The sequence below is a fragment of the Scylla paramamosain genome, chromosome 44 (genome assembly GCF_035594125.1).
Source record: "Scylla paramamosain isolate STU-SP2022 chromosome 44, ASM3559412v1, whole genome shotgun sequence".
In the NCBI taxonomy this organism is placed as follows: Eukaryota; Metazoa; Arthropoda; class Malacostraca; order Decapoda; family Portunidae; genus Scylla; species Scylla paramamosain.
The window spans coordinates 2,970,015-2,992,663 of NC_087194.1; the positions used below are offsets into that span (position 1 = coordinate 2,970,015).

The following is a 22,649-nucleotide window of genomic DNA, read 5'->3' on the forward strand; positions in this document are numbered from 1 at the left end:
TGCTGCTGCTGTAGTAGTAGTAGTAGTAGTTGTAGTAGTAGTAGTAATCGATCTGTCACTCACTATATACAAGAATACTTTCCAAGACTAACCAAGATAACGAAAGTGCCTGTGTTTTCTGGCGACACAGCAGGTTTGGTGTGTACGTAGCCCCACACACCTGCAGTGCTGCCATAACACACCTGTGGCACTCTAGCCCTGCACACCTAGCCTAACTAAAGGTAAGGTGCCAGAACACACCTGTACCTTGAATCGTAAGGTCACCTCTTGCCACACCTGCCTCGTTACAAGCCCGGTGACAGCCTCCACACCTGCCCCTTGGAATACTCTGCTAGTACAAGACTGCACGCACACCTGTCTACTTGGAGCTAGGGTAAAGTGACCCTTTTACATAGCTGTTGACGTGTTTTGAGGTCACAGCGCCACACACACCTGTTAATGATGCAAGGCTACAACGGGTGTGTACCTGTGGGTCGGCGTCCCCCCATTGCCTGTTACCTGGACCCAGCACACCTATACATATCTCAGTACAGGTTTGTGGGTCACACCTGTTGATTATAGGAATACAAATATGTAACTGCACACCTCACAGGTAACAAACACACACCTGATAGTGGTAATTACACATGAGAACTCCACACCTGTACACACCTCAGATCCCAAGGTAGCGACCCCTACACCTGTCACTGTGTGCAATCACAGGTAGGGCAACACACCTGCATAACGGAACAGGTTTGCACTGGTGTTGGTGGTTTAAATTGCTTTCAAAAACATAATTTCAAGAATATAAATACAATTAGCTGATTTGAAGCCTAAAATAAGCACTGGTGTGTCGTGTTTGCTAGTTATTATTATTATTATTATTTAAGTCATTCATTTGGTTAATAATGCACTGGCTGTTGGTGGTGGTGGTGGTGGTGGTGGTGTGGTGCAGTGTGTGTGTGTGTGTGTGTTTGTGTGTATGTGTGTGTGTGTGTGTTGGGAACTGTTATATTCAAAGTTATTTCTCTGCGCTGTTAAAATGTTGAATAAAGTACATTTTTTTTTTAATATATCTCATAATACCTGATATCTAAACACACACACTCTCTCTTTTTCTCCTACACACACACACACACTTTTGTATTTTCACTCAAATTATAAAAAAAAATCAGTTTCCGTTGTAATATCAGAAACACACACACACACACACACACAGACACTTCCTTTCCTTCCTTCCAATAACAAAACAATGCAATTTTCCTCAGTAATATCAATCATACACACACTCCTATCTTCCTCCTCTCCTTTGCTGCCTCTAACTAGCTACCAACACTGAGAGCAGCAGCCTCAGACACACACACACACACATACACACACACACAGGGTATCTCCCCCACACAGTTAGTGGCCCAGCCCTCCCAAAGCTAATAATAATATATTCAGACAGATAGATAGATGGGCATTTAAGTACAAGACAGGACAGGTAGATAGACAGATAGACAGATAGGTAAAGAGACTCATATATAAATAGGTATGTAGATAGAGACTGATATATAAATAGATAAAAAAAAAAAAAAAAGTGACAGATAAGATGATATAACTTCGAGAAAAATGTACGATACAAGGACAGAAAGTGGCAAGGAAGATAGTGAAGGAACTTAAGATACACAAACAAATAGACAGACAGGATAGTGAGGTGAGGTATAAAAAAAAAAAAAAAAAAAAAAAAAAAAAAATGAAGGAAAAAAAAAGAATTATAAGCTAAATATGTACAGTCCACAGTGTCCATCAATAAAGCTTTGGCATACATATTTTTAAAGGTTAATTCACAACTGTACATGTTATTACTTTTCCCCTAAATCAGCTGTTTTACTCCCATAATTAGCAATGGGTCTCTTTATATTGGCTGTGACCTCCCCTTTTCCTCTGGTTCTCCTGTTCCTCCTGCATGACCTCACGACCTCATCAATGACCTTAAATGATGGTATATTAATTTGTGACTGCTAATGGTTTTTTTTTTCACTTTTTTTTCTTTTTGTGTGTGTGTGGCAAGTTTGATTTATATTCCATCTAAAGTTGTTGCTTATTTGTAAGGTAACAGTAGGAGAAACTTGCTAACTTGACTAAATTTTTCATACACGCCGTTTTCTTTTCCAAACGTGCGGTAAACCGTTTTAACATCCTTCACATCCTTAGTAATTCGCAAGATAAACCTGGCATAAACTCAAATAACTCACCGGTACAACGACTGAATTCTTCACACGACCCATTTTCTCTACAAACGCTCGGCTAACTGACTTTACATTCCCACCAGAGACTTCACTAAGGCACCGGATTGTTTGCACCAGTATCATCCATCACCAGTATTTTGTTTAATGTCCTTTAGTTTCCCTCACAGGGCTGGACAACTTGCAAATCCCTCACAGTTTTTTTAATCCGATGATCTCTTCCATGTTCCTTCTTCTGTCCTCCTCCACACAATGTTCCTGGTCTTAATCTCTGTAATTTGGCAATCTCTTCTTTTACATTTCCTTTCTTATGTCCTCCTCTTTATACTATCCCCATTTCTTCTATCTTCTCTATGTCTTGTCCGTCACACTGTCCCTGGGTCTTCATCTTTTCTCTGTCCTCCATACACTGTGTCCAGGTCTATTCCCACTGTCCTGTCCTCTTCACTGTCTCCACAAGTCTTCCCACTGACTTGTCCTCCTCCACACAGTCTCCTGGTCTTGTCTTCCCAATGGTCTCTGAAACTGCCTAAAATCCTCACTCAGATATAAAGAGGTAATTTTGTGAGTGAATAAAGGTCTTGGTAGGAGTGCATCGTCAGTTTACTCGACATCTGAAGAGAGAGAGAAAGACAGGAATACTTGAGCTACGAGATGAAAACATTAGCGAGTTACCATGTTCCTGCATTCCGAGTTAAGTTACTATGGTAAATCAGTAAAGGAGAGTGTAATGACATGGTTTTCAAAGGATGTTGTTAACATTACAGTCTCTCCTTGTGTCCTTAGTGAAGCCACAAAGGCCAGTCAGTGAAAAGAGTACAATAAGATGGTTTTCAAAGGACATTGTTTATATTACAGTCCCTCCTTGTGTTCTCAGTGAAGCTACTAAGGCCAGAGTCAGTGAAAGAGAGTATAACATGATTTTCAAGGGCCCTGCTTACTGTAGTCCCAAGTGGTGGTCCCAGCCAGGATAAGAGCCCATGTAATCCCTGTCACTAGTTAATCTAAGCCTACCATCTTCGATATATAAAACAGGAGACAAGAACAAAAAATTAACGGTACAAAGTTAGGTAGGGTGGAAAAACATAATCGTATTCCTCTAATTGTGAGTCTACTGTGATTGGATATGTATGTATAACCACGGAGGATGAAACAGAAAATGGGAGTATTAAAAGCAGGTCTGAGAGAAAGCGGAATATTTCAAAGGGAAACAAAAGAAAAAGAAAAACGAGGAGGAATAAAAGGAAGAAAGAAATTTTGAGATTTTAAAGATGAAAAGGAAAAAAATATGTTCTGAATATAAATGAGAGAGAGAGAGAGAGAGAGAGAGAGAGAGAGAGAGAGAGAGAGAGAGAGAGAGAGAGAGAGAGAGAGAGAGAGAGAGAGAGAGAGAGAGAGAGAGAGAGAGAGAGAGAGAGAGAGAGAGAGAGAGAGAGAGAGAGAGAAAGCTATATATATATACATACAAATAGATACATCACACCCCCACAATAATTCCTCTCTCCTAAAATCGGATTCAACCACAACACACACACACACACACACACACACACACACACACACACACACACACACACACACAAGTGATGCATACAGCCAGATGGGCACGGCATAGAAGCAGGTGTATAAAATTAACAATAAATAAGAAAAATATTATACAGACATTGCAAACCCCCCCCACCCTCTCTCTAGACCCCCCCCAAGGACCCTAGCCTTCAGACCACCCCCTAGCTGCACACACACACACACACGCACACACGCACACACGCACACACATTTTAGGCACTGAAGGATCAGCTTAGCACCACAGCACAGATTAATGGTGTGTGATGGCCTTCCTGGTGGTGGTGGTGGTGGCAGCGGTGGTGGTGGTGGTGGCGGTGGTAGTGGCGGTGGTGGGGGAAGCCATCAAGAGTGAGAGAGAAAAAAAAAGACACAGCTTCATATACACAGGAATGAAATTTATACCCCCCCTTGTCATACCCCACCCTACTCTACACCCTTGTCACCCTCCCACGTCCCAGCCACACCCTGGTGATGATGAGGGTGCTGGCGGCAGGAACGGATGGGGGAGGGACAGACAGACAAACAGGGTAGACCATTTCCTTCAATTTCAACCAACACACTCTGTCTTCCGCAGTCAACATTCCGAGGAGTTGGCGTCTGTGTTGTTGGTGGTGGTTGCGGTGGTGGCGGGTGGCGGGGTGCTGTTGGTGGTGGCGGTGGTGGGGGGGATGGGGGTCTTCTTGCTCCGGGTGAGGCGGTCTAGCTCTGCCGCCGCGTCAGACCGCATGGCTGCCTTGTCTGCCGGGGAGGGGAGAGGAGTGAATGACTGCTAGCCGATTGATGGACAGGGGGGTCTTCTAGGAACACAAGGGTCGGTGCAGGGGGTCACCAGGCCTACATGTGGTGGTCCCTGTATGAAACCTGTCTATTTCCACCTATTGTGAGGGAAGTAGAATAGAAAACAATGCCTCTTTTCTTGTAATATTCCTAGTTTTGTTTAAATTGAAGGGAATAATTCACATCGCTAACTATTATAAGCATGAGAAAGAAATAAAACAAGGATGCTTATCTCTCCTCACACTCCTAATTTTGTGTCAATTGAAGGGACATTTAATCTGCTCACTTTTATAACAATGAGAAAGAAAGTAACGATGTCTCTTATTCTGATCCTCCTCTTGTTTACTGTTCACTAATAAAACAATGGCCTCCCTTTCTTCTAACACTCTTAATTTTGTGTCAACTGAAGGGACATTTAATCCACTAATTATTATAAGAATGAGAAAGAAAGTAATGATGTTTCTCTCTAATCCTCCTCTTGTTTACAGTTCAATAGAGGGAATAACAATAAAACAAGGGCCTTTCTCTCCTAATACTTCTAGTTTTGTGTCAACTGAAGGGAGGAATCTACACTGCTAATGATAATAAAGATGAGAAAGAAAATAATAGTGTTTCTCTCTAATCCTCCTCTTGTTTACAGTTCAATAGAGGGAATAATAATAAAACAAGGGCCTTTCTCTCTCTCCTAATACTTCTAGCTTTGTGTCAATTGAAGGGAGGAATCTACACTGCTATGATAAGGATGAGTAAGAAAGATAACAATAACGCCTTCAGTATTCCATTCACTAAGAGGGGGCTGGTAAGCTGTGTCCAATCTTCCACCTCCTTGGCACATGACGTGAAGGAACACAATTCAATTAGACCAAGGTTTTAATACTGAACTCTCAACATTTTCACTTCCATCTGGCTTGAAATAGGGAAAAGTCTCACTAAAGCTTCATCTGTACTTTGTTACTTATTCTGTCACACTACAAATGAAGAAAATGGACTTACTTTACATTTATCCATCTCTTAAGTGTGCAAGTGGGAGGGGCAGGGAGGGAGGGAACGAGGGAGGGAGGGACTTAGAAAACACTTTACATACTTATCTGTGCCTTAAGTGGAAAAGTGGAGAGAGAATACATTTAAACAGCAGTAACTCTCTCTTTCAGAACACAGCTGCTGTTATGATACAAGGCACAGCACTAACACAGCCTTCAACAGCACAAGATGTATTTCAAACAGCAGAACAAGAAGCTCTGAGCATCACAGCCACCTTTACCATAGCACCACAGCTTCAATACATTATGAACGGCAAGGCAGGGAATATCTGAGCATTGTCATCAGTATTTCAATCAGCCAGATAACTTGGGGTTGCAAAACAAGACTGTATTCTGAAATTATTGGGGTCTTATCTTCACTAAGTTTATGCGATTAATGGGAGTTGCAAGGGGGTTTTCAAGGGTGCTTTTGTGATTCTAGTGAAAGTTGAACAGGCTCTAGTAGAAGTTATTGGGGTTTTCAGTGGTCAAATTGGAGTTGTTGGGGTTCTCAAGGGTGTTTTCATGATTCAAGGGATAGTTTTGCAGGCTCCAGTGGAAGTTACTGGGGGTTTCAAGGTCAAAATGAAGTTACTAGAGTTTCTGAGGAATCTTTTTTGTGATTGTAGTGGAAGTCAATGGGTTTTTTCAGGATGAAATTGAAGTTATTGGAGAGTCTAGTAACAGTTTAACAGACTATAGTGAAAATATTGTAGTTTTCAAGGATGTTTGGAAGTGGAAATTTAACAGGCTATAATGAAAATAGTATTACTTTCAAGGTGTTTCCAAGATTCTAGTGACAATTCAACACAAAGCACACCACCAGGGGCAGAAGAACACCCATGGGCACCCCACAACTCATCTGCGTGGCCTTTGAAAACAATCCTGGTGAAAGAAACAATAAAGCGTTTCCAGACACAGGCCACAAGGCAAACTGCACCAACATGCCATAATGTGGGGACTGGGAGGGGCTGACTCTTCAACTGCCACGGGTAAATATAGACGGAGAAAACCTACCTAATCCACCCACTATTATAAGCCAGACAAGTGGAGGACTGCGTGGATGGGGAATGAGTAATAGCTATGACAAATGACTAATCCACCTGAGGCAAAGGGACACTGGGTGGATAGGAGTGGATGAATAAGAGTATAAAAAACATTAATCCACCCACTCTAAGCCAGACAAGTGGAGGGGTTGGTGGATAAGGTGGATATCCCAGTGGGTGCTCGAAAGTTAGGTGGGGTGTAGCAAGATTCCAGCCACTCGTACAAGCCAAGACACTGAATAAGATGGAAGAAGGTGGAAGAAAGTGGAAGAAGCAACAGGTGGTAAATAGATTTGAGCATTCAGGTGGTAGCTTTTGTGTTTACCTGTGTAGAGGTGCACCTGAGCTAATTAAAGAGGGACATGATGCTAACAGGGGAAATTAGACCTTATATATAAAAAAAGTACTGGTATTAGCTGGTGCCTCAAAATAATTAGCAGTTTATTATGCTAAAAGAGCACTTTATGCTATTTTTTGGTTTCTACGGTAAAATTCTGATTAGTATTAGTATTAGTATTAGTAGTAGTAGTATTTATTAATTAAGCTAAGGTACTTTTATAGCTAAGGAAAAAGAGCGGTTTATGCTAAATTTGGTTTCTATGCTAAAATATTCATATGGGTTGAGTTTCTTTAGTATAAGTGGGTGGGTGTGTGTGTGTGTGTGTGTGTGTGTGTGTGTGTGTGTGTGTGTGTGTGTGTGTGTGTGTGTGTGTGTGTGTGTGTGTGTGTGTGTGTGTGTGTGTGTGTGTGTGCTAAAAACTAACCACAAAAAACACGCCAACTCCTGTAGCCAAAATAAACAACACTTAAAAATACATACACGCCAAAAAAATAAACAAACAAATAATAATACGCAACTGGCAGTTACAAATAATGATAAACTATGTGGCAGCAACAGTGACCGAGAGACAGAACAGAGGAGTCACAGTAACAACCATCACACTGAAGCCGAGACTGGAAGGTACCTTTATAAGCCTGGGAGCAGAGGGAAGAGGCAGTGAGGGGGTGAGGGGGTGAGAGAGGGAAGGATAGAGGCAGTGAGGGAGTGAGAAATGAAGGCAAGACAAGTGGAGGAAGGAGAAATGAGAGGAGAGCTTAAGAAAGGTGTGTGTTCTTAGTGTTTCATTATCTTAGATCTGTCAGGCTTTTAAAAGGTAATGTAAGTTACTGGGGTTTTCAAGGCTGTTTTTGTAGTTGTAGAGGTTTCAGTGAAGTTATTGGGGTTTTCAAGGGTGTTTTTATTATTCTGCCGATAGTTAAAGAGGTTTCAGTGAAGATATTGGGGTTTTCGAGGGTGTTTTTGTGGTTCGAGTGATAGTTTACAAGGTCCAATCGAAGTTTTTTGGGTTTTCAAGGGTGCTTTTGTTGTTCTAGTGATAGTTTACCAGGTTTCAGTGAAGATGTTAGGGTTTTCAAGGGTGTTTTTGTGGTTTGAGTGATAGTTTAATAGGTCCAGTCGAAGTTATTGGGGTTTTTAAGGGTGCTTTTGTTGTTCTTGTGATAGTTTAAAAGTCCAGTCGAAATTATTGGGGTTTTCAACGGTGCTTTTCTTGTTCTTGCGATAGTTTAACAGGTTTCAGTGAAGTCATTGGGGTTTTCAAGAGTGTTTTTGTGATTCGAGTGATAGTTTAACAAAAATTCAGCATCACCATTGGGAACAAACATCACAAGAACCAGACTAAATCATCCCTGTGGCCTTTGAAAACAGTCCTGGTGAAAAACTGAAACACCGAGGAACACAAACCAGAGAATGAACAAGAAACACAACAAGTATATGACGGATGAAAGAATGGATGAAGAAACCTTTGTATGTGTGTGTTTAATCCATGCAGGGAGCGAACGGAGGGGGAGCAAAGGGAGGGGATGGTGGCGTGGGAGGAGGAGGAGGAGGGAGAAGGGGGGCTGTAAGGAACGCAAGACAACATTACAGTGACACGATCTTTCTGTGCAGCCCACCTTTAATGCAGGCTTGTCCAGGTTGGCTCCTCGCCATAGACTGTGGGGGCATACATGCAATGGAGGGTTATGTTATTGAATTGTTCCTGATGACTTGGGAGTGATGGATATTGAGTGAGTGAGTGACTGAGTGGGTGACTGAGTGAGGGAGGGATGGGAGTAATGGGTTGTGATGAGATGTGCGTTAAGCAATGAATGAAGGGAAATTAATGACGTTTGATTACATTACTGCACTGTTACTGATGACTAAAGGGGTAATAGATAGAGACTGAGTGAATGAGGGTAACAGAGGGATGGTTTACAATGTATCTGTAGTTCTAGCAATGGTTAGTGAGAAATAAATGAGGTTTGGTTATGTTACTACAGTGTTACTTGAAATTGGAAAGTGGCAAGGGACAAGTAGAAGTGTAATAGAGAAATGACAGAGAGGAAGTGTAGATATCTCGCAACGACTGACGAGGTTATCAAACTTGGAAAACAGTGAGGTAATATCGACAGGGGTGTGAGAGTGAATAAGTGAAGGAGGCGTGACAAAGGAATGGTGACTAGAAATGAGGAAAGAAATGGGGTTGTAATAGCTAATGTGGAATGAAAAGGTTATGTTATGTCACCATTACTAAAGATATGCGTAAGATAGTGAACAGGCGAGTGACGGAGTGATAGGAGGAAGGGGATACGATGTTTTGAGTGTCTAGAAATGAATGATGAATGAATGGGCAACAGAAGCAGTCAATAAAGAATGGATAGGTTGTGGTATTTCACCATTACTGAAGATATGGGTGAGACAGTGAACAGATGAGTGTGGAAGTGATAGGAGGAATGGGATATGATGTATGGGAAGTCTTGAAATTATTGATAGGGAAAAAATAGAGTAGTAAGAGAAGAGAAAAGGTCTGAGATATAATGGAGAGAGACATGATAAAGATACAAGGAAAGAGAGAGAGAGAGAAAAAAAGAGATAAGGAGAGGGAAAGATAGAGATTGAGATAGGAATTATGTAGATGATTAGAAGAAAAAGGAATAAATATAAACAATAATATTAATGTACTGACTTCATCCTAAATTGTTAGTGTGTGTGTGTGTGTGTGTGTGTGTGTGTGTGTGTGTGTGTGTGTGTGTGTGTGTGTGTGTGTGTGTGTGTGTGTGTGTGTGTGTGTGTGTGTGTGTGTGTGTGTGTGTGTGTGATTCAGAGGTATTTCATTCTATATCTTACTTGGAGAATGAAGGAAAGTTAAGATAATGTGTGTGTGTGTGTGTGTGTGTGTGTGTGTGTGTGTGTGTGTGTGTGTGTGTGTGTGTGTGTGTGTGTGTGTGTGTGTGTGTGTGTGTGTCAGTAACTCAGAATATCTCAAGAACTGCCCACATTTAAATAGTCAGACTTGGTTAGGTTAAAGAAACAAAAACTGGAAAACCAAACAAAGAAAGACAAACAGGAAAAGGAGAACGCTGGAAAACAAACGATATATGAAAAAATAAATAAATAAATAAAAAAAAAAATCTACTTGGGGAAAATAAAACTGAACAGCTGAGATAAAAAAAAAAAGAAAATAAATAAATATGAAAAAATGAAACAAACAAATGAAATAAAGAAAATGGATGGAAGAATGAAGAGTAAAGGAAGACTGACAAACACACTGATAAATCATAACAAAGAAATACACAAATACAAAGTGACATTAACCAAACCAAAAAGGAAGAAAGGAAACAAAGAAAATGAGAAATACAGAAAAAATATATAGAAAAATAACAGGAATAATAATAATCACAAAAAAAAGAAGAAAATAAAATAGTAGTAATAATAATGAAAAGACAAAATAAATAAAAAAAAAACATCACCACCACCACCATCACTATCAATATCACTCCAAAAAGAAGGAAAGAAAAAGAAAGAAAAAAAGAGAAAAAGAAAGAAAGAAAGAAAGAAAGAAAGAAAGAAAGAAAGAAAGAGAAAGAAAAGAAATTGTGATAGGATTAATAATGAAAACAAGACAATAAAAATCAATAAAATCACCAATCAACACCATCACCACCATTACCATCACCATCACCACTCCAAAAGAAACAAGAAAGAAAGAAAGAGAAAAGACAAAAAACTGTGAAAGCAATAATAATAATAATACTAAAATAAATAAATAAATAAAATAAAAAGATAAATAAATAAAAAAATCAACACCCATCACTCACCATCACCACTCCAAAGGGAAGAAAGAAAAAGAGAGAAAAGAAAAATTATGACAGCAATAACAACAAAAACCAAAAAATAAATAAACAAATAAATAAAAAAATAAATTAAAAAAAAAACCACCATCACCATCACCCATTACCATCACCATCACTCACCATTGGTCTTGATGCCGCCAGTGGGGGGGCTGTTGATGGCCGTCTTCTTACTTAGGAGGGAGTTGAAGAAGTTAGCTAGCACACCCTCGCTTGGGCCCGGTCCACCTGGCTTGTTCATCTCCGCCTGTTAGAGAGACGAGGGCTGGTGTGAGATTGGGAGGGTTTGGTAAGGTGCTCTGCTTGTCCTTCTCTACCTCCTTCTCCTCCTCCTCCTCCTTCAGGGCAGAATAAGTAATAAACTTTGATCTGTCTAGTTCACAGCCTGCCTTGTTAATTTCTGTGTTAGAGAGAGAGAAAGGGACACTAAAGATTGGGAAGGTTTGGTAAGGTGCTCTGCTTGTCCTTCTCTGCCTCCTTCTCCTCTTTCAGGGCAGAATGAGCAGAAAACTTTGATCTATCTAGTTCACAGCCTGCCTTATTAATTTATGTGTTAGAGAGAAAGGGAGACTAAAAATTGGGAGGGTTTGGTAAGGTGCTCGGCTTCTCCTCTGCCTCCTCCTCCTCCAGGGCAGAATGAGAAATAAACTTTGATCTATCTAGTTCACAGCCTACGTTGTTAATTTTTTTGTTAGAGAGAGAGAAAGGGAGATTAAAAATTGGGAGGGTTTGATAAGGTGCTCTGCTTGTCATCCTCTACCTCCTCCTCCTCCTCCTCCTTCAGGGCAGAATGAACAGAAAACTTTGATTTATCTAGTCCACCTCCTACTCCTTCATCTTCACCTCTTCCTCCTCTTTCTCCTTATCCATCTCCGCTACCTTCACTGCCTCTCCTCTAAGCATTGATCCTGATTGTGTGTAAACTAGGTAGATCAAGGTTTACTGCCATGCTACCTCTTGTAAATACTGAGCCTGATTCTAAATAGATAAAGGTTTAGTGCTTATTTTGCTGTAAACTAGATAGTTCAGTCTACTACCACACTACCTCTTGTAAACAATAAGCCTGATTTTGTTGTAAACTAAGTAGATAAAGGTTTAGTGGTTATTTTGCTGTAAACTCGATAGATCAAAGTTTACTGCCACACTAGTACACCTAAACACTGTTACTGAATTTGTTGTGGATTAGATGCATGAAAGGTTACATTCAAACATATGAAAATACCTCCACCTTATGATTTTTAGTAATTTTGACAGAAAGTCTCGGAAAAGTAATGCGTTAATTTGAAAAAAAAAAAAAATTGCATAAATATCTAAACTGTCTAAACTAAAGAAAAACATTAATCAAAAGAGTTACTACCGTGTGTCTAAGTTAAAGGAAACATGTTATGTATATATATAGAAAAAAACTAATCTTGGTGAGTTGACGCAAGTTCTTATCAATTTTAAGCTTTTGACGATAAGTGACTACACAAAAGAGAGACAATGCATAAAGAAAACAATACTTGAATGTTCATATTATAGTTCTGTCTTGCCAATTTTGGTGAATGCCTATCCAAAAATATACATGTACAGAAAATGTATACAGATTAATTCATTACAAGATTTAAAAAAAAAAAAAAAAACAAGACAGGTTTGGAAGTGAAAAAGGTGGAAAAAAAATTGATTAGAAAAAATGTGAGTTATGTGTCATTAAAGCAAACCAGAGAGAGAGAGAGAGAAAGAGAGAGAGAGAGAGAGAGAGAGAGAGAGAGAGAGAGAGAGAGAGAGAGAGAGAGAGAGAGAGAGAGAGAGAGAGAGAGAGAGAGAGAGAGACCATGCACCATTATCATCAGTGTTTGGCTTAAAACTGCCACATAACACCAAATTTGCTGACATCAAAATAATCTGGAGAAAAAAAAAAAACCTGAGAGAGAGAGAGAGAGAGAGAGAGAGAGAGAATCTAATCAAAAACAACTAAGTCAACATTTCTAAATTTATCCAAGCATGCAATAAAAAAAAAAAAAATAAATAAATAAAAAAATGTATATACAAATAAATAAATAAATAAATAAATAAATAAATAAGTAAATAAATAAATAAATAAACTGCCTTTTGTCTCACATCCTCACCTTTCACAACGTAAACAACAGAGGCGACAGAACCAAGACAAAAGAACAAACCAAAACAAAACAAACTAAATTAAAGGGAACTCCATTTTACATCCAAAACTTACAATCTCTGCTGAACTATCTATGGCATAACATTCTCTATCATGCTGGTACAAGGGAGAGGCATGACAGAGAGACTGTGTTGAAGCTACCCCCTCTAAAGACAAGGGCCACACACTGCTGCATGCTGTACAAACTCTGAATCTCTTAGGGGGGGCGGATAAAGGCAGGCTGTGCAAGATTGGGTAATGTGTGGGTTTGTGGTGCTGGTTTTGGGGGGAATGGTTGGTGCAACATAAAGGGTTTCAAATACACTCCTATGGGTATACGAGTCCCTCAGGGGAATAAAGGTAGGTGTGTAAGATTGGGTACTGTGTGTGTGTGTGTGTGTGTTTACCTAGTTGTATTGTACAGGGTCCAAGCAAAGGCAATTTAATCCCATCTCTGTATCTCTATTTGTCCAGTTTCTCTTTCACTGTCTGCCATGACCATATCTTTACTTAAATCATTGCAGGTGCCTATAGTTCAATGTGGGAAGCTTTGTTTCTTGATGTCATGCCCTCTTGATCGTGTGTGTGTGTGTGTGTGTGTGTGTGTGTGTGTGTGTGTGTGTGTGTGTGTGTGTGTGTGTGTGTGTGTGTGTGTGTGTGTGTGTGTGTACTAAATCAGCCTGCAGTGGATGGGGGGGAAGCAATAACAGCAATAATAACAACAGCAGCAGCAGCAGTAGCAGCAGCAGCAGCAGTAACAGTAAACAGCCAGCTAGTCGAGTCAAAACCCTTGAACAGACTGATGTGCTGTCGGCCTAAGTGGCGGTGCGACACACGGAACACTGAGTGACCGAAACGAGAGAGAGAGTGAGTGTGTGTGAGCCGTCCTTTGCAGGGGAGCGAGTGAATGGTTGACAATCTCTCAGTGAGATACTGCACGGCCACCAAGGGACAGACACTCTCACCGCAGGGGTCACTTACTGACGAGGGCCTCCACATCTAAAACACAGCGAGTGGAACGTTTATGGCCTACACACTGACACACACACACACACACTGACTGACTGACTGACACAATGGTCTAGCTAGGCAAACTTCACTAGGATAAGAAACCATCATGTTTGTATTCATCTATTTTGGGGAGGAAAACACAAAGACTGTTTATGACCTACACACACACACACACACACACACACACACACACACAGACTGACATAATGCTCTAGGTACACAAAGTTCACAAGGATATAATACAGTTATTTCTCTTTTTTGGGGAATGTTTCAATAGGTTAGGCAAAAATTCAACCTTGTGCTATTTATGACCTATACACACACAGTGACACACAGACAGATAGACACATTGCTCTAGCTAGACAAAGATCACTAGATATGATGCTGTTATTTATTTTTTTCACTAGATTAGGAAAAATTCACTATATTCTGGAGCATTTATGACCCCCCCCCACACACACACACATACACACACACTTCACCAGGCTAGACACATCATTCTACCCTGGGATGTTTCACTAGGTAATGGTAAAATTGTTTCTTTATCTTGGAATGCTTCACAAGAACACAAGGGCTGGTGCAGGAAGCCATCAGACCTACACGTGGCAGTCCCTGTATAAAACATGCCTGTCTATTTCCACCTGTCTCATCCATACACTTGTCTAGTCTCCTTCACAAGCTCCCTATTGACTCGGCACTCACAACCTGACTGCTGAGGCTGTTCCATTCATCCAATACAGTTCAGTCAATCCTGGCACACTTTGCTATGTTATGGTACAAAGTTAGAAGGGTATATGATGAATAAAATAATAATGATGATAATGATGACAACCACACATCTTGAACTGATAATGCATAGATGAATTAAATAACTCTGTCCTTCCACTCATTTATAAATCTAGAACTCACACTTACAAATAAAACCTCAACAAATCTGCCTAGAAAAAACACAAAATAAATCTGGAAAATGAAAAACGTGTCAATCCGCCAACCAGTAAATGCCCTGAATGGAATATAAATCACTTAGACTATAATTCATTTGTATTAATCCACCGCTTAGCCCCGAGACACAACCTTATCATCTGTCATCCCCTTCCTTACCTTCTTTGGAGATCCCATCTGGTTGGCAGGGACACCGGTGGCAACCCTTCTGTCACTGGTCTTCTGCACTGCCGGGGACTGCCTGAGGGGGGACTCCTGCCGGCCCTGGGGTGTGTGGGGCGCTCCGGTGCCGCCCGCCTGCAGCTGTGCCAGATGCCGCGCCAGGAATGCCTGCTCCTCCTCAACCTGCACCTCGATCTCTCTCGTCATCGCCTAAGAGGGAGGGGAGTGATAAGTGAATGTGATCTCTCTCTCTCTCTCTCTCTTGTTGCTGTTTTGGGATGCAGTGGATGGGGAAAAATAAATAAATACAGTCTTTTTCAATCTCTCTTGTCATTACCTGGGATGCAGTGAAGAGGGGGAAAAATAAGATAAATAAATAGTCTTTCTCAATCTCTCTCATTGTTGCCTGGGACACAATGACGGGGGAAAATATTTAAATAAAAAGATGATACATTACTCCCCTCAAAATTAGGAGGTTCAAGTGAAAAATGTCTTGTTTCCACCAACGAGAAAAGGCTGTATCACTGCTAGGTGGAAAGTTACCCTCATCAATGTGAAATTTCCCTAGAAGAAAAGTCTGCCGCACTTCTGTATCACTTTGGCCAGCCTCCCATGCAAACCAGGGGGAGGGGAGGGGGGGACCTCACCTTGCGCACAACAGGCGGCCGAACAATGACATCTGTGTAATAATCTTCTGGGGTCATGGTGTGCATGTTCTCGTAAAGGATGGCGATCTTCTTCTCGTTATCCCATCCTGCTGGTCTGTGGGAGAGTCAAAGTACTTGTAGAATACTTATTGAATACATATTAACCCTATTATTACTGTGGTTATCCTTAAAGGCACTGTAACTCTTTCTATGGAAGCAGGAAAGAGAGCTGTCAAGCCTACACATGGCAGTCCCTGTATAAAACATGCCTGCCTATTTCCCTATTGACTCAACACCAACAACCTGAGTAGTAGTAGTAGTAGTAGTAGTAGTAGTAAGAACTGAAGAACACAAGAACACAAGGGTTGGTGCAGGAAGCCATCAGGCCTACACGTGGCAGTCCCTGTACAAAACAACAATATCTATTCCCACTACCACCTCCATCCAAGCACTTCTCTAATCTTGAAAGCCTCCTATTGACTCAGCACTAACAACCTGATAACTGAGAATGAATAGGATGTTAATTTTGTCTTTGCTAAGCTATATGACTACTGAAGAGTGAGGGAAAAGTACAAAAGGAAATAGGAAATGCAAAGTAGGTGGAAGGATCCTTATAAATATATTACTGATGACAAGGAGGAATGAAAAGATTAGGCAAACAAAGATCAAACAAATTTAACATAGGGGTTTGAAAAGGAGGAATGGAAAGGCTAAGCAAAATAAAGATAAGACAAATTTAACATAGTGGTTTGAAAAGGAGGAATGGAAAGGCTAAGCAAAATAAAGATAAGACAAATTTAACATAGTGGTTTGAAAAGGAGGAATGGAAAGGCTAAGCAAAATAAAGATAAGACAAATTTAACATAGTGGTTTGATAAGGAAAAATGGAAAGGTTAAGTTAGATTATTATGATATATTTCGCATAGTGGTTAAAAAGTTACTCCATTGCTATCACCTTGCTATCTACTCGCTGACGTTTGGTAAGATTAGTGCCACCTCACAATCTTATCTAACCCATTGTACATTGCCTGGACCTTATCACCACAGCATCATCATCCTACACTCAGATAAACACAGCTTTTTCCTATATTTGCCACACCACAGCATTGTTAAGCATTTATCAACACAGTAACACACTTAAACACTCACACAAACACAGCAACACCCTGCCACACACACTATTAACCCAGCAACACACCACACACACAAATGCAGCATCTTTCAACACAGCAACACACTCCCAGACCCCAAGCAACACCTCCCCACATAACTTTATCAATACACCAAGTTTCTACACCTCCACCCACACAGAAACACCCTCCTACTCACACAAACACAACAACACCCTCCCACACTCCCAACATGTCCCTCAATACACCCCAACACTCACACAAACACTATGACACCTTCCCCACAGCTCTCACCAGCCCTCAACACACCCCTACACTCCCAACATGACCCTGAACACACGCCAACACTCACACAAACACCACAACACACTCCTCACACTCCCAACATTCACACAAACACCGCAACACACACCCACATACTCACATAAACACCGCATCTTTCTCCACCACCAGCGCGGGAGTTCTGAAGGGGAAGTTGTAGATTTTGTGGACTAGATACTTGTAAAGGAGGTCACAGTTCTTGTCCTCCTTGACCGAGGTATAGAAGAGCGCTGCGCCATATTGCAGGCAGAACTTCCTTATTGACTGCTGGATGAAGTCAAAATGTTCCTCCTTATAGTCAAAGTCCTTCTCCAGCGTTGACATGTAGTCTGTCTGTTAAGGGAGAGACGAGAGGGCTGGGTTAATAAGTTAGTATGAGTCTAATATAGGTGGTGACTAGGAGATTCAAATTTGTATCTTTCTCTCTATATATATCAGGTCAGTAATCACACACAGGGCAGCTCAAACAAGGTACCACACACACACACACACACACACCATTCACGCTCTTAGCCCCGTCAGCCCCTGGTGGAAAGGGACAGTCTTGTGGACCACCCCTACTGCATCCCAGGAGCTTAGGCACACCACAGCTGGCCACAAATACCCACAGCAAGGCCCCACAGCACACAACGGTCTACCTTGCCCCCCTGCCCCTTCACAATAACGCCGTTCCCTACCTTCGTAACGACAACAATGACATGCAGGCCAAGGTTCCTCGTCAGCACGTTCTCGGCCAGGGGCAAGACGGGATCCTCATCTCCATCTAGGTTGCGTGAGGACCTCTTCATGGGGGACCCGGCCTCCAGCTCATCTCCTGGCTCTACATAGTCTTGCCATAGCCTTGACACTGCCAGGGGAGAGAGAAAGGGAGTCAGGGAGTCTTAGATGCTGGAGAGAAGTATGTATGTGTTTACTGAGCTATAGAAACAAAAATAAAAATGCAAGAAAATGATAACGGAAGGATACCTACTGAAGATTTTTGCAATCCTTGAAAGACGCATTTATTCTGACACTCCTTGAAATGAATTAAATAAAAGAATAAATAAATAAATAAAATAAAATAAAATAAAAGTTAAATATAAAACAGAGTAAAACAACAGCAACAATCTCAATAACTAAAGGATACTGCCCCCCCAAAAAAAATCCTCACAAATCCTGAAGGACTCACCCTCATCCTAACACTCCTTGAATAAATAATAATAATAAAAAAAAAAAAGACGAACAAAATATAAAACAAAAATAGAAACAAAAACAAAGGATACCCACACATCCTAATCCCCGAAGGACTCACTCTTATCCTGGCGTTCCTTGAAGTAGTCAGGGTCGAGGTTCAGCTTATCGATGTGATCCTGCAGCGTAGAGGCCCAAGTGTGTAGTTGGTCCATGATGCCCCAAGGAGTAGTCATGGACACAGTGAGGAGAACCAGCGTGTGTTCAAGGTTCTTAGGACTCATTGCATACTCTAGAAGCTCCCCATGCACTGGTTCCCCATCCAGCACCCAAACACTGAGCCTGGTGTGGTCTGTGGGGGCAGGGAGTGGTGAGTCAGTGTGTGTGTGTGTATGGATGGGTGTGATTGTGTGTGTGTGTCTGGGTGTGTATGTGTGTGTGTGTTTATGGGTGTGCAGTTGGGCTAAGGATTGGAAAAGGAGGAATAGATGAGATGGTGTGTGTGTGATCTGTGGAGGACTGGGAGGCTGGGAATGTGTGTGTGTGTGTGTGTGTGTGTGTGTGTGTGTGTATGAAGTGTGGGTAAGGATGCAGGGTGGTGGGTGAGGAATTATAGGTGCTGTTTACATGCATGTGTGTGTTGGTGACTTGGTAAAGATGAACTGTGTATGAAGAATAGGTGTGTGTGTGTGTGTGTTTTCTTACCATCTCTGTACTCATCACGCACATCGATGTAGGCGTACTCAAGCCCCGAACCTTTCTTGGGGTCCTCGTTCCCCTGAAGCTTGGCGATCAGCGTGGTCTTGCCGGATTCATTGTCACCTGAGCAACGAAACAAGAGTCAGGTGTTGTGCATTGCTTCAAAACACAAGTGAAATAATGTGTGATGCTTTTGTTTGTACAGGTTAAAAATATATGGTTTAGAAGATAATATTTGGTGGTTGTCTTTGTTATGGCTCAAAATACATGGTCTATGAGAAAATAATTGATGATTTTTCTTTGAATTGCCTTGAAATATATGGTTTAAAAGATTTTTTATTTTTTATTTTTTATTTTTTTCTATAATGTGAAGTTATATGTCAAATTATTACAATATAAAGTTTAAATCAACTGCTGAGGAAGAGAGAAGGAGTGTAAAGCACGTCTTATACAGGGACTGCCACATGTCGGCCTGATGGCTTCCTGCACCAACCCTTATGTTCCTGTGTCCTCCAATGAAAGAAATTGGGAAGCAAGAATGAAGATATCAAGACAAAGGAAACTTAAGTGAAGAAAAATTAAGAGAACACTGTGAATACTTAGAAGCAAGCCTAAAAGTGAGCAAAACAAAGAATGCTGGCTAAAAGTGAAGAAAATGGAGGATAGTGATGGTAAGGAAGCAAACTAAAAGTGAACAAAACAAAGAATGCTAGCTAGAAATGAAGATAATGGAGAATACAGTGATGATGAGATGAAGCAAAACCTAAAAATGAATAAAAAATTATAGGAAAGGGCCTTTGAAAAGACTATACCTTCTAACTAACTAACTAACAACAACAACAACAACAACAGCAGCAGTGTGGCACCACCATCAACACTCACCCAACACTAGCACTGACTTGCATGACGGCAGCTTGTTCCGCTCGCTGGATTGAACCTCGCCAAGGATCTTCTTCCTGCGGACACACAAACACACACACACACTCAGCACTTGTCAGAAAAATGATAAAAAATATAAAAAATTAGCCATATAAAAATTTAACATACTTAAGTACTAAAAATGAAAGAATAGGTTGATTTTGTCTCTTCTTGGATTGCAAAAGGACTTGGTCAGATTGTTGTGGGTGTAAAAAATAAATAAATAAATGTAAGGGGAAGAAAACATTATTTGCTGCAACACATATAAACAGAATAGGAAAATTTTGTCTTTTTCTTACCTACACAATAACTTGACAGATTGTACTATAAAAATTAAATGCCAGAAAAGTTGGGAATTAGGAAAACTTGGTGATAAAACATATGAACACACACACACATGGAGAAAACAAAAGGAAAGGTTAATTTTGCAGACAGACAGAGAGAGAGAGAGAGAGAGAGAGAGAGAGAGAGAGAGAGAGAGAGAGAGAGAGAGAGAGAGAGAGAGAGAGAGAGAGCAAAAGTAAAAAAAAAAAATAAACAAATATATAAAAATCAATACAAGTAACATACATCTGACAGGTGAAAAAAAATAAAATATTAGTGATGAGAAAAGAAAAACTGCAACTCAGGTAAACATCAATCAATACAGGTAACATAAGGTGCAACAGAGGTGTTGACTCCCCAGGTAAAGGTGTTAGGTGTTGATAAGAAGTGGTGACAGCAATGACACCTTGCCCAATTACCCACACACACCTGGCTGGCTCTCAGGTGTGAACAGGCAGGTGTGTGGGGAGGAATAGGGAGGTGGTGGGGGGGGGAGATAGATGGGAATATGTATAGAACTGTCATCTGCACACACACACACACACACACACACACACACACAGGATAAGGTTGAAATGAACAGATGATAAAAATAACAATGAAAATAACAAATACAGATGATCACACACACACACACACACACACACACACACACACACACACGTAAAGAGCAAGAAAAGGCTAAATTAAGGTGTGGTAATGTTGGAATGTCACGCAAAAGAGAGAGAGAGAGAGAGAGAGAGAGAGAGAGAGAGAGAGAGAGAGAGAGAGAGAGAGAGAGAGAGAGAGAGAGAGAAACATATGAAAAACTAAACTAAATAACACATCCTTACATACAACACCATTCTTAACACCGCCAATATATTCCACACACTCGTCTCCTCCCAGCTGCTCTACGCATCACCAAGCAAGTTTGACCACCACCGCACACCACCATTCATAATTCCTCACTTAACATGACCTCTCACTCCTATCCTGACCCCGTGACCTAACCTGACCTGACCTCTTCCTCTCGTTCACTCATTTTCCTCTATAATGATTGGCAAGTTACGATCTGTCACCACATAGTTGGAATCTCACAAACTACACCACCTCTCACCACCAGCTTGGCCGTGTGACCTGACCTGACCTCCGTGACTCCCCTGCACTCACCGCCTCCCAGCTGGTGTGTATTAATGACCAAGTTTAGGCTATAATAAGATTTCAATATCACCACAAATCCTTTCCTTATTTCTCGCAAACCACAAGACCTCTCACTCTCACCTTGACCCTGTGATCTGACCTGACCTCCGTGATCTCCCTGCACTCACCACAGGTTCTCCTTCTCCTCAGCCTTCTCCTTGCGAAGGTCGGAAAGCCCAGAGAGGGCAGACCTTACCCCGCCCAGCGCCATGTTGTCATGACCAACACTATAAACGCCAAGACTTTTCTTCGTCGCCTCGGAATGAAACAAAAGAACATCGCGCACTGCTTATTTAGACTCTCTACTTATTTCCGGAGCTGCAAACCACTTTTTCTATATTGATAATTTATAAAATGTGCATAAATATTTGTGTTTGGGTGTCAAGCAGGATTACATTTAAATTTAGAAAAGTATAAATGATTGAAAAACATCGGGTATTGGTTATTTTAGGCTTTTTTATCTCTGGCTGTTTAAATAATAAAGCTATATGTCACAAACTAGAAAAATTTGTGTGGTTATTAGTTTATGCGTGTTAAATAAAGTTAGGTTAAGGTTTAGGATGCCTGGAACTGAAACAAGGACAGGAATTTAAAGAATATCTGTTATTAGTTATCTGGATTCTCTCGTGGTTTATTTTGTGCTTCTGTGCGTCTAGAATTGGTTACAAACATATAATTAGTCCTTTTTGTGTGAAATAAGCTTGGGTTTTTATTTAAGTCTGTCAGGATAAGAGGGAAGGTATAAGGGATTGGATAGCGCGTATTGTAGGATCGCAGTCAAATTTCTCTCATTCCATGCGTAAAAACAAGTGAAAAATGCATAATAAATCGTAAATACACCTAAAATAATGCATTGTTAAGATTTCCAGCTTCTCGCAGTACCAGGAGACGCATGATAAGCGGGGAATTAGCGCTAAGTTTACCTAGCTAGTATCGCTCTCAAAATTCCCTCATTCCATATTAAAAAAGGCGAGTTAAAAGCGAATAAGTAAATATACAGAGAGCTAAAAGGATGTATATACAAGTTTTTGAATACTAGGCGATGAGACATTAGCAGGGAGTGACAAAGGATTGGATGAAGCAAAACGTAAAATCGCACCCAGAATCTTTTCATTTCACGCCTTAAAAAAAAAAAAAAATTTAAACCGTCAGTCTTATCATGCATAAACCTAAAATAATGCAAAGTTTAATTCTTAAGCTCCAGGAAACGTGAAT

At 40.8% G+C, this 22,649-nt stretch overlaps 1 protein-coding gene across 4 annotated transcripts in view; it reads right to left on the reverse strand.

Moving 5' to 3' along the window:
* LOC135093928 (cytoplasmic dynein 1 light intermediate chain 2-like) overlaps positions 1–21,719 on the reverse strand; it is a 22,062-nt gene extending 343 nt beyond the window's left edge. The window contains exons 1-12 of one of the 4 annotated variants that reach the window (XM_063993604.1): positions 21,563–21,719; positions 19,893–19,966; positions 19,017–19,133; positions 18,433–18,663; positions 17,819–17,988; positions 17,245–17,474; positions 15,691–15,805; positions 15,041–15,253; positions 13,910–13,927; positions 10,915–11,038; positions 8,575–8,614; positions 4,306–4,514 (exon numbers count right to left, since the gene is read on the reverse strand). In XM_063993604.1, the coding sequence (XP_063849674.1) occupies positions 8,577–8,614; positions 10,915–11,038; positions 13,910–13,927; positions 15,041–15,253; positions 15,691–15,805; positions 17,245–17,474; positions 17,819–17,988; positions 18,433–18,663; positions 19,017–19,133; positions 19,893–19,966; positions 21,563–21,645 (1,413 nt within the window). In that variant the 5' untranslated portion in view covers positions 21,646–21,719 and the 3' untranslated portion in view covers positions 4,306–4,514; positions 8,575–8,576. Of the gene's footprint in view, positions 4,515–8,574; positions 8,615–10,914; positions 11,039–13,909; positions 13,928–15,040; positions 15,254–15,690; positions 15,806–17,244; positions 17,475–17,818; positions 17,989–18,432; positions 18,664–19,016; positions 19,134–19,892; positions 19,967–21,562 lie in introns of all 4 variants that reach the window. The other 3 variants (XM_063993602.1, XM_063993605.1, XM_063993603.1) reach the window with 3 other exon arrangements.
* Positions 21,720–22,649: the final 930 nt, after the last annotated feature.